The following is a 12,065-nucleotide window of genomic DNA, read 5'->3' as shown; positions in this document are numbered from 1 at the left end:
GTGATGACGGCGGCGGCGGATGACACATTAATCGCGCGACACAACTAATCGATCATTAAATTCGTTGCCAACACTTTTAAAAGTCGATTTTTATCGATTTTATCGATTCGTTGTTGCAGCCCTAGGTATAACCTTACATTCCTGAAAAAAAACCCACATTTGATCTTGATCTGACATGTGTTATTAATCATCATTGATGAAGCAGAATCTTGTCATATTTATTATCATCATTTTGGCTTTCATGAAGGTTTTTAAAGTTGGTTTCATGTGATAATGACTTAAGGGGGGTTAATTTTCAAAGAGTTAGTCACCACTTACTGAATCTGTCCCAATGCCTAGTAAACATTCCACATAGTTATTAGGCGAGACTTTTTGGAGATTTGTTATCTATTGTTGTGAATTCACTGAGTACATTACATTCATCCATTGTTGTTTTGATCTTACAAACACAGTAAGAAAGAGAAAGCATGTATTCCAATATAAACTAATAGTAATCCAAGCATGGAATGCTTCATTAACTTTCTATTCTTTTAAGCCACACTAAAATCCAGTAAATTGCGATTACATTGTTAATCATAACAACACTAATTACTTGTTCTCCTCCAACACAGTTCTTTGTGGCTTCCTTTCTTTAAAAAAAGAAAAACTGCAGAAGAAAATGATACATCACAATTCATAGTCGGTTTGTAAGTTTGTGAGTTTCTAATTTTATTTGTTGAAGCCAAAAAATAAGAAAAATGTTTTTCTTCTGATATGGTTGCTTTTCTGCAGAAGCCACAATATGAAGTTTTCTCTCCAAGAGTATTGGCATTCGCTGTTTTCTTGAAAAACTCTTTCCTGTCCTTCTTTGTGCCAAAAACTGAAAAGACTCAGTTTCATAATTATTCGGCATAATCCTTTGCTTTGGAAATTGTCATAAAATCTCTGTGTTTGCATGGAACAACATCAGCTTTTTAGAAAGGCTCAAAATTACATTGAGTTCACCCTCATTGAGGACAATCAGTACCTTTACAATGTTGCTCAGTGTTATAGTCCCTCAGAACTCTGTTGTCGAGATTAAAGTTTCCTGTGATTGTGGGTCTTGGTGGATCCTCGAGCTTTTGGGGATCCTCTCCATTGCTAGTCATGCAGGCTTCCTTCCTGCCTCTGTAGGACCACAGACGGACACTGGCTCCCTTGTGGTGTTGCGGGCGCTTGTCAAACTGTTCTGCTCCATGTGCGTTTGACATGGCAGACAGAAATCCTTGAAGCATCGCTTGAAATTTTCATCCAGAAATGCATACAGGACAGGATTTAGGCTACTGTTGGTGTAACCCAAGGCAATGCACAAGTGCCAGCTAGCTATTACGAATGGATTCCTGGTGTTGATGTCCACGATTGTCCTCACGATTATAAAAATGTGAATGGGGGTCCAACAGATAATAAAGGCTGCCACTACAACCAGGACCATGCGGGTGATTCGTCGCATGTTACGGTCTTTCTCCTTTGAGCCCGAGAGCAGACGAACACTCCTCAGACGAAGGATCATCAGACCATAACAAACTGTGATGACCATCACAGGAACCACAAAGGCAAAGATGAACACGCTGATCTTAGTCACGGTGTCCCAGTACCAGTCAGGATCAGGAAATTTTAACATACATGTAATGTTACCTAGAAGAGAAGATATAAAGAGTTTGGTAGACTGTTCCAAGGCTGCTGGTCACATACAGTATACCAAAAAGGATTACAGGTATTATCTTTCCATTATCTTAAAGCATTCTATATAATAAATAGGTACAGTTTGTTTCTGATTATATTTTAACAACATCAGTCCAATTTTGTCAATTATAATCTTAATCAAATTTAAATCTAACTAAACAAAGCAGGGGTGCAAATCAAATTTCACCAGAATGTGGTTGGTTGCTGAGACTTCTGACACAGCTAATGGAGAACTGGGTGGATGCTGGAAATGCCAGCCGCTGTTCTGTCAGATCAGCATACCGGGTCAGACCAGCATATCCATACCTGTTAATCCCTTTAGTTTATCCCTTTAGTTTATCCCCTTTTATCCATTTAATTTATCCCTTTAATTTTGCATGAAAAATAGACTTTAGACTACCTCAACTGGTGTGTATCCATTTAGTCATGTACAAAAAACAATTTAATTACTTACTTTTTGGTGTTTTTTGAAGCGTATGGTGATCTCACCTTAAATTGTTATTTTATTTTTTTTACATGATTAAAGGAATACTCGCCTGCTGAGGTAGTTTAAAGTCAAGTTTTTGTACAAAACTGAAGGGATAAATGCAAATCTGATGATTTGCACATGCGGATTGCTTATAGGTATTCTGGTCTGATGGGGTATGCTCATCTGACAGAAAACTGAACTGAAAATCAGCTATTCTTCATTATCTGCTATTCAATCCCAGGCTCAAATAGAACTATAAAATTAGTTTTATAATTCATTTAAGAGTTGTAATCTGGATGAATATGTTTAATAAAATGTGTAGTTTACTTTACTTTTAAATATTAACTGTGTTCAACTAAGAGATCCAGTCTCCTTCCTGGAAACAGTTTCCAGGTTGCTTGCTGCCACCTAGTGGAGGAAAGTTAGGTGCACCAACAGACGTCTACAACTGTTAAGTGAAAAGAAAAAAAACTCAATAAACTTTTAATTGTTTCCTGAGAGTTTTCTGCATGTGTGCCAAACATTCCGAAAAGAAAATCATGACAAGTTTAGTATATGTGTGTGAGGACGGCATGCACACTGTGTTGCTCAAAGTGGTCCTCAGTATACTCAGTAAGATTGTGTGCATGCCCAGACACATTAAAAATAAGAGGTTCTCTCTCTCTCTTTCTCACCCGTGAAGATCAACACTGTCATCTCACTATCACAGCCAAACGCATGGATTTGTTTTTAACCCCATCTTATTTAATTACCGTTTCATCCAATAAGATACAGAGCAGAACCTTTGACTAAGAAACCAACCATAGTGGGTATTTGACCTTGTTTTTTTTATATAAAGAAAGTAAATGATATAAAACAAAGTAAATAATATAGTTAAGGTCTGATACAGCATAAGAAGGACATTTGGTAGAAAGTATAAAACAGTGCACAACAAAGTAGGGTTGTCAAAAGTATCGAAACTCAAAAAAGTATCGATACTGAAATGTTGTATCCGGATACAATACTCATTTTCAAAAGTATCGAGTACCAGTCGCACCTAAACAGTCATTCATCTAAAGTGCAGAATAGTGGAAAATGCACTTTCTGAACACTGTGATTGAATAATTCTGTGCACTTTTCAGTTTCAGAATTTTTTTGTAACAGTTGCAGCTGCTGAGAATTATTTTTGTTTCTTAACCGGTTTGGCTAGTGTCATTGTTATGTGTGCAAAGCATAGCCAAGGAAGGAAAACTTTGGTTAATTTTTTTAAGTTTTTTATCAAGCTTGCTAAATATTGTGCACAGCAAACAACCTCAAAATGTTGTTCTTATTGTTTATTGTATTTATTTATTGTGTTTTAATTATTAATAAAAATATTTCTGTTGAAATTTTATCCTTGTGGTATCGAAAATGGTATCGAGTATTGAATATTTTCCTTAGTATCGGTATCGAGTTGAAAAGTTTAGTATCGTGACAACCCTACAACAAAGTAATGCAAAATCACCACAAACCATCTAATTGTTGTGCAAATGAGACACACCATATAAGAAAAGGTGGCCTTAGACCTGTTTACCTAAATTAACTACAACAGTCCTAGACTCTGTAAATAGCTTATCTAGTCTAGAGTAGAAATAAGTTATGGCCTATAAAAAAAGCCAAAACTCAGTGTCTGTCTGCCGGCCGTCCGTCTGTCTGTATATATCAAGTAAACAAAAATGATGGAGCTCCTGATCTAAAAGTTTCTTGAGCTACATTTTAAGGCATCACCGAAAGCAGCAGTTTTTTCTAAGGTTCAGTAAATGTTTATTAAGACTTCTGCACCTGTTGTATGTTGTTCACTGTAAGATATGTTAATTTGTCTGGGACAGTTTATTTTTTAGAATATTTTTTAGAAAGAAATTCAAAAATAATATCTTATCTATATTATACATTATACAGGTACATTTTGTTTATCATAACTTTTTTAAACTTTTTGCCATTTCAACTGTGAATTTATCATCTCCTTTACTGGGAACATTCAAGCGCATATGTATTTATCTTTATGAACAAAAAATCTAATCAAATCACTTTAAAGTATTATTAACTAATACATAGAGAAAACTATATTGTCTTTTACTGTGGATGCCGTGCTAGTCAGGTGAAGTAGACTACCATCTTACCGGTTTCTGTCATTCTGGTCACAGCAATAACCATAATTGGCACACCAACAGCAGACGATAAAACCCAGATCAAGACGTTGATCATCTTTGCCTTGGTTGGCGTCCGGAAGCCCAATGCCTTTACAGGATGGCACACAGCAATGTAGCGGTCCACACTCATCATAGTTAGTGTGAAGATACTTGTGAACATGTTGTAGTAGTCAATGGCGATGATGAGCTTGCACAGGACTTCCCCAAAAGGCCAGGTGTTCATGAGGTACTTTGCACTCTGGAATGGCAGTGTGCTGGTGGCCAGGGCATCAGCTAAGGCCAGGTTAAAGATGTAGATGTTTGTAGCAGTCTTTAGCTTGGTGTATCTGTTTTTTCATTAAAAACAAAAAACAAAAAAACATGTTGATTAGGTTAAAATGTAAAAGAAACATTACAAAATGGGACTGAAGACAAATTTGATGCAAGATATACATTCACATTTGAGAGCTGGTTTGGGAATTGTACAAATTCACAGATATTTTACAATATTTTGAAGACTTCTGGAGAATATGACTTCTAAAGCAGAGGTCAGCAACAGGGGTCCGCGATCCCCAGGGGGTCCTTGGACGTACTGGATGGGGGTCCTTGGACGTACTGGATGGGGGTCGTAAAGTTTTGGTTGATTGGACATTTTTTTTATGTTCCCCCTTTCAAGTTTTTTCACTACTTTAAATATCTTTAAATCCACATTAACATGAATTCAACACACTGTAGAAAACAGATAAATGGAGGCATGTCTTTCAGTCATCAATCCACACATTCAGTAGCTCAGTCATCTGGGAAGGACTGAGAGAAAAACCGCTGCTCCTCCACGTCGAGAGGAGCCAGCTGAGGTGGCTCCGTCATCTGGTTAGGCCTGGGATTATGTTTCTCGGCTGGCCTGGGAACTCAGTGAGGGGAACTCCAGGGGAAGGGTTGGCCCAAGTTGCTGGGAAGAGAAACGTCTTAGGTCTCCTTACTGAAGCTGCTAGCTGCGACCCGACCCCCGATTAGCATAAGAAGATGGATGGACCGATGGATGGAGGGATGTTCCACTTATTGTCATAGCAACATTCTGCAAAAAAAATCCAGTCAGCCAATTTGTGTTTGTTTGTTTAATGGTGGATATTTGAATATAAAAAAATCTATAAATTAAAAATTACATACAATTAGTTACTGCCTTATCTTAAAGTTTTGATTCCTACTGTTGATAACATGGATAGATTACTTTAAAGCTGAATGTAAGTATCTGTGTTTGTTATGGCCTTTCCTATAAGATGTGAAACCTGGAATTTTAATGTGTTGAACAAAACTGTACATGATGATGATAACAATGATTTAGTAAAAGTAGTACAAGTGCTTTCTTTAAATGTTTGACTTAAACCTGTCGTAAAGTTGTTGTTTTTTGTAGGATTATATGCATTAAGTCTTGTTTTTATTACTGAGTCATGGTTATAAAACATATAGCTTTCAGATTATCTTAAAACCCAGAAATAATTTTAATAAAGCTACTTCTGTGAAGCATATATGGCTAATGTTCATAAACCACATTGTTATAACCCCAAGCCTTGTGAATCATGTGGAAATGGAAAAGGTGAGGTGAAAATGGTGTCTCTGAATCTGCAATCAGTTGCTGCAGGCATTGTTTGTACCCACAGTTGGTAAATAGGTATTAATGGTGAAAGGGCAAGGCTCGTGCTTATATCTCAACACTGATTTATGAAGTCACATTACAACTACATTACAGTGATTTAGCTTGATTACATCAGCACAAATAAACAACCACTAAAAACAAAACCAGCTAGGCTGTATACAGGTTATAGAATGTGGATCCTATAAAGAAGATAATGGAAGAAGATAAGATTTTGGGAAAACTGAGAAATAGTGCTTATGCAAAAATGGTACCCCTAGAAAACACTGATAATAACGTGACCAAAGGGACATTTGGAGATGACTCCACTAATTAGAGTCACAGGTGTTTACAATCTTGTACTCAGTCAGTGGGCGTATATAAAATGTTTTCATTGTGCTGTTCAGTGACAGTCAAATGGCTTCCAGTTTGTTTTGCTTGAACCAACACTATTTCTGACATTTTGAATTGAAAAAGCTACTTGGATGGGAAACAAAATGTCTCCAAAGTTGGAAACAAAGTCCAGTGGATTGTTTTTTTTTTACTTTTTTGGAATACCTGGAGAATAAATAACCAATATACAATACATCTATGGACATTTTTACAGCAATAGATATATAAAAATAGAAGCAACATCAGAGATGTTCAAAATGACAGCAGCATGTTATCTAACTGACTAAGATATGAGGATTTACAGTCAAATAGAAATTAAGCTACCTTAGCAAAAAAATAGTACAGTAGTTTTAAACAAGAGTTTGTTGTTCTTGTTTTTTTTTCTTTTGCAATAAAAAAAAAACTTAACAGGTAAAATGTCTGAATCATAAACTTAGAGGTGACAGAACCTTTTTCTAAACTGGTCCTACTCTGATACATGTTTTATTTAAAAATCATATGTTTTTTTTCCTGCTCTATATAATCCAAACGTGGATTTTGGGTTTCATTCAGATCTGTGATTAAAAACACTAAAAGGCACCATGTACAAGCTCTATTTATAGCAAATCTGCATGGATCCTCACGTCAGTGTGGAATGGGCATTGGGTGGTTGTGATGTTGAGAGCTCTTGGTCTGATTGCCTGTGAAAAGGCTCACATTGACATCTCTAGGGATGGTCTGTTATGTTTTGCAGGGTAAGTCTGCAGTTAGAAGCCATGGTGTTCAGAGAACAGAGCAAGACTTAAAGGAAAGAAAGAGTCCTGGAAACCAAACAGCAAGAAAAACCACTAATTTAAGACAATTCAAACAAAAAACAAATAAACTTAAAATTTGAAAGAAAAGTTCTATAAATTTTGAGTGCATAAGTAAGGTCTGAAATTGGGCTTGTTCACCACCAATCTGTGAATTACTGTGTTTGGGAGTCTTGGTTAAGCATTATTTAAATATTTACAGAAATCTTGACCTACAATGCAGCAATTGAGTTAATCCCTTCCCAAAATTATCGCAGCCCAAGCCCCTGTACAGCAGAGCCGAGAACTGTAGCCTATTCAGCTAGGCCAACAATTCCCTTTAACGACTGACCTTTCAGACACTTAGACAGGTATATGTCACGGTCTTGGTTCTGTTATGTTTTCTTTTGAGTATTCAGTTTTATTTTTCTCCATGTTTTCTAGTTTTAATGGTTTATTCCTATGTTGTATTTTCTGGATATATTTGAGTTCTTAGGTTTTTATTTGTTGCCCTCTTGTGTTGATCTCCTTTTCCCTAGCTCCTTCCTAGACTGCTCTCTTCACATCTGCTCTTTAGTCCTCTCTTTGTTCAGTCTACCGTAAATACTCTCCTTGTGCAGTTCCTCAGTGCTGGTCCCTTTTCTTTCTTCGTCTTATCTCTTCTTACCCCAGCTCCTTGTGATTGTTTTCACCTGATGTCTCCATGGTTCTGGTTTGTTTTACATTTTTTATGTTGGATTTTTGGATTCCTGCCTCAATTGTTTGTGAAAATTTCAATAAATCTACAAAAACTCACCTCTGCCTCCCTACCTCTGCATTTGGGTCCTCAAACCTCAACCAAACCCTGACAGTATGGGGTGTTGCAGGCTAAAAAAAACAAAAACAAGGCTTTGTTGTACTACTGTATAAAACATCAAACTCAACGCTATTCCTGATATTTTTAAATTAAAAAAAGCCTCTTGGATGGGAAGCATAACGTCTTCAAACTTGGAAACAAAGTCCAGTGGACTGCTTTTAATTTTCTTTTTTGGATTTACAGAAATCTGAGATTTATGCTACCCTATTTTTGTCTTGAAAGTTTCCACAATACGTGCATTGTAGTTTTGAGACATAATGTCAGATAGTTACTTTTATTTCAGTGTAGTTAATCAACAAAGATACAATTTCATAAGCGTTTAGCTAATATCGCTCATGTACCAAAAGTATTGGGTCATCCGTCCAAATAATTAAATTTGGTGATTTGAACAGGTGCAAAGTGTACACAGGTAAAAATAAACCCTAACTCCTTACATTTTGACTGCTTCTACAGACATTTATAAAAGTATACATTTTATATAATTTCCATTATTCAGAGTCGAGGGCATGTTTCCACACAAATCTAACCAGACTCTTTCATTCTCCTTGGGCTTCACTTTTAGTGGTAAAGGGTCATTTTCTGGGTTAGGACTTATTATATTTCTTAAGGATTGTTTTGTATAGCAGCATAAATAAAGAGATGTCGCAGGATAACCTAAGCCATGGTAACTATAAACAAGCTTTATCAAAAAGGAACTTTGTAAGCCTTATAGATACAATACAACATAATAATGTCAAGGTTGTGTGGAGGTTTTTTAAGGTCCCAAATGAAGATATGAGGAGGCAGAGGTGAGTTTTCTTGATTAAATAAGGTTCCCAAGGGTAACTGAAGCAAAGTCCAAAAAGATAAAATACTGAGAACCAAAAATCAAGTACACCTCAGAAAAAAAAAAACTTGCAACCTTCTTAGAGCATTGCTCTGACCACTAAGCCTCTGAGAGGGTTGCAAGTCCCCACAACCTGCACTCTTGCACCATAGCAAGACCCTCACCAACTGATTGCTCCTGAGGTGCCGCAAAATGGCAGCCTACTGCTTCGTAAGGGGATTGGTTAAGATGCAGAAGTAATTTTTTCTCTATTTTTATTGTTATATTACTTAAAAGCCAACACTCCCCATACAGTGGGTACCTGTTGGAAATGGACGGTTTCCTGCATTATTCCTGCGTGAATCACGATGTATTTCCTGAGGCCAGTTTTTTTTTATTAAAAAAAAACTGCAATGTACCCGGACAACCACCAGGTGGCACTTGAGACAATTTGCATAAACAACCAAAATCTTATGATGATATGATGTTTTTGATTAAAATAAAGTTAATGAATTAATTTAACATAGTGACTGCATTATCTTATTTCATACACCTCCGATCTTATCTGAGAACTGTTTATTTCTATTTATCTTTTCGAACAATTTATTATGGTTTATGTATTCATTGTGTTGTGTTGTATTTACACATCTTATATTGTTTTGTTGTTCGAATAAACTGAACTGAACTGAACTATCTGCATCTTTATTATTTAATGAAAAATTATTATTATTAATCTTTTTGGCAAAACAAATAACTGAATCAACAAAGGTCCGTGGATCATCCGTCCATTCGATCGGTCGCGTGCTCATGGACGTAAACTGGATCATTTCTAGGTTATAAAAATGTCCTCAGCGACTCTGAATGAATCGGTCTCATCAGTACTCTTTTCTTTCATCAGTGGGTTTTTATTTTCGTCACTAATGCAAAATTGGTCCATGGTGAAGTTTAGAAATGCAGATGAAAAGAAGAAATCCACACCCGTGAGTATCTATTTTTTTAATGCTGTGACGTTTCGGGCGTTCTTCTTTTAACCTTCATTGAAATTAAGTGTATTAATTAATAGTAGATTATTATAGGCTACTTATAGCTACAGGATATTTCCTGGGTCCTCAGCAGCCTGGGAGGGGGGCCGTCTGGTCCTGAGGCCTTCCTCTGTTTCAGCCTCCTCAGCTGCCCTCTCACCTGCATTGGTGTTACTGTGAGGGAGGAGGAAGGCACGACTGGAGGTGTGGATGGGTTGGGGGTTGGTGGGAGTGGCAGCGGTGGGGGGGAAAGGTCTCTGGGGGGCTGGTGGTTGGAGGTGTGTGGAGAGTTCAGGGCAGGGAGGGGACCAGTGTGAGGGGAGTCAAACCGCGTGAAGAAGCTGTTTAACTCATCTGCAAACTTGGTGTAGGCACAATGCTCTCCACACAGAAGGTCATGTAGTCAGTGATGCATTCAGTCAGGCTTCTGAGGTCCTCACCATGAGAGCTTTGGAACATGCTCCGGTCTGTGGTGCTGAAACAATCCCTCAGCTCCTCAGTGGCGTCATACGACCAAACTTTCACTGACTGTGCAATTGTCCTTCTCACCAGTGGAATGTAATGGGGGGGCAGGTAGACAAGGTTGTGATCTGAACGACCCAGCGGGGGGAGGGGGGCGGAGGTGTATGCATCCTTAATATTTGCATAAAAAAGGTCCAGCGTTTTATTGTTCCTGTTTGCGCATGTGAAGTATTGTGTGAGCGTGGGGAGAGTGGAGCGGAGAGGGGCAGAGTTGAAATCTGCTGTGATGAGCAGGAGAGCGCGGGGGTGTTCGGTCTGAAGTAGAGACTGACACTTTTTCATGGGAGTCAGTATTAGTAACGATCACGTGATTGGGACGGTACAGGATTAAACATTAACGGGAGCAGACGGGAGCGGGAGCAAACCAATAATAACCAAAAAAAAAACTAGGATTGATGCCAAAAAATAAAATAAAAAAGAAAGAAAAATAATCCAGTACTGGCGCAGCGCCGCCATTTTGTAGTTTTTTCCTTGAAGCCTACACTATAATGCGAGTCAAAAAAACTACACGACCCAAAAACCAACAGTGCTTCCGCTCTGAGTTTTTCACCCGCTCTCAAAAAAAATAAAAAATAAGAATGGGAGTGGTGCAGGAGCGGGAGTCATTCTGAATGGGAGCGGGATGGGAGTGGGAGTAATTTCACCAGGAGTGGGACGGGACAGGGTTTAGATTTCTACTCTGGCCCGGGATCAGGACGGGACACAATTTTTTTTGTGGGACGGAACAGGAGTGAAAATCCATTCCTGTCTTAGACTCTAGTCTGAAACTTATTTACCATGCTTTGGATCAGCTCACAAGCAGCGGCATCAGCAGAGGGAGGGACGTAAACGCACAGCACTATCACGTGACCAAACTCCCGTGGTAGATAATAAAGTCTTAAACTCACTGCGAGTAATTCCACATCTGGGCTGCATATCTGCTGCTTCACGTGAACATGAGTCAAGCTGCACCATCTCTCATTCACAAACACCGCCAGACCATGACACATATAATATGGAATAGGGTAAATAGAATTATAAAAATATCTAAACACTGTGGCTATATGCATGCAATATATTAGACCTATACATACAGTAAGATAAAAATACGGATATAAAATATAAAAAGTAAAACAGCATCTTACAAGGAGTGCGAATAGAGCAGTTTACCTTATAATTTACTTTTTGTTAAATATTAAAATAAATAAGATAGACTTTAAACTAGCAGACAGGTTTTACAGCCTGAACTGAAAATTTTACCAGCTAGATAATAATAATAATAATAATGATAATAATAATAAAAACACACGAAAATGGTATAACAATACGCCTGTTATTATCAGAGTAAGATATTGAGGCTGTAGAATGATAATCCCTATGGTCTAATGTAATAAAAAAGTGATTAAAAAAAATAGAAAAACATTTAAGGCGAGAATAATAAACTCGGCCACAGCTGGGACCGAACCCTCAACCTTTAGAACTGCAGACCATTCACCCAGCTATCTAATCCTGACTCATGGGACGCCAAAATGGACTCAGACTGCCACCTAGTGGCTATAATAATAATAATAAGACCATTTTATTTAGCAGCGCCTTTCTTGACACTCAAGGTCACTTTACAAATAATACAAAAGATAAATAAAAAGAGATGAAAATACAAAATACAGATATAGGAACATAAAAAACGGTCATGGATAGGGAAAAGAGCAGTGTATTCAGAGATAAGCGAGCTGGAACAGATGGGTTTTGAGTCTGGCTTTGAATAAGGGGA

The 12,065-nt window shown here is 37.6% G+C and overlaps 1 protein-coding gene across 1 annotated transcript in view; it reads right to left on the bottom strand.

Annotated features, from left to right (window-relative positions):
* Positions 1-112: 112 nt before the first annotated feature.
* LOC107101261 (delta-type opioid receptor-like) overlaps positions 113-12,065 on the bottom strand; it is a 32,481-nt gene continuing 20,528 nt past the window's right edge. The window contains 3 exon segments of the mRNA XM_015400114.1: positions 113-1,155; positions 1,157-1,653; positions 4,309-4,664. Of these exon segments, the coding sequence (XP_015255600.1) occupies positions 1,120-1,155; positions 1,157-1,653; positions 4,309-4,664 (889 nt within the window). The 3' untranslated portion in view covers positions 113-1,119.

This window comes from Cyprinodon variegatus, unplaced genomic scaffold (assembly GCF_000732505.1).
Source record: "Cyprinodon variegatus isolate N-32 unplaced genomic scaffold, C_variegatus-1.0 Scaffold1071, whole genome shotgun sequence".
In the NCBI taxonomy this organism is placed as follows: Eukaryota; Metazoa; Chordata; class Actinopteri; order Cyprinodontiformes; family Cyprinodontidae; genus Cyprinodon; species Cyprinodon variegatus.
This window is presented reverse-complemented; position numbering and strand designations above follow the sequence as displayed.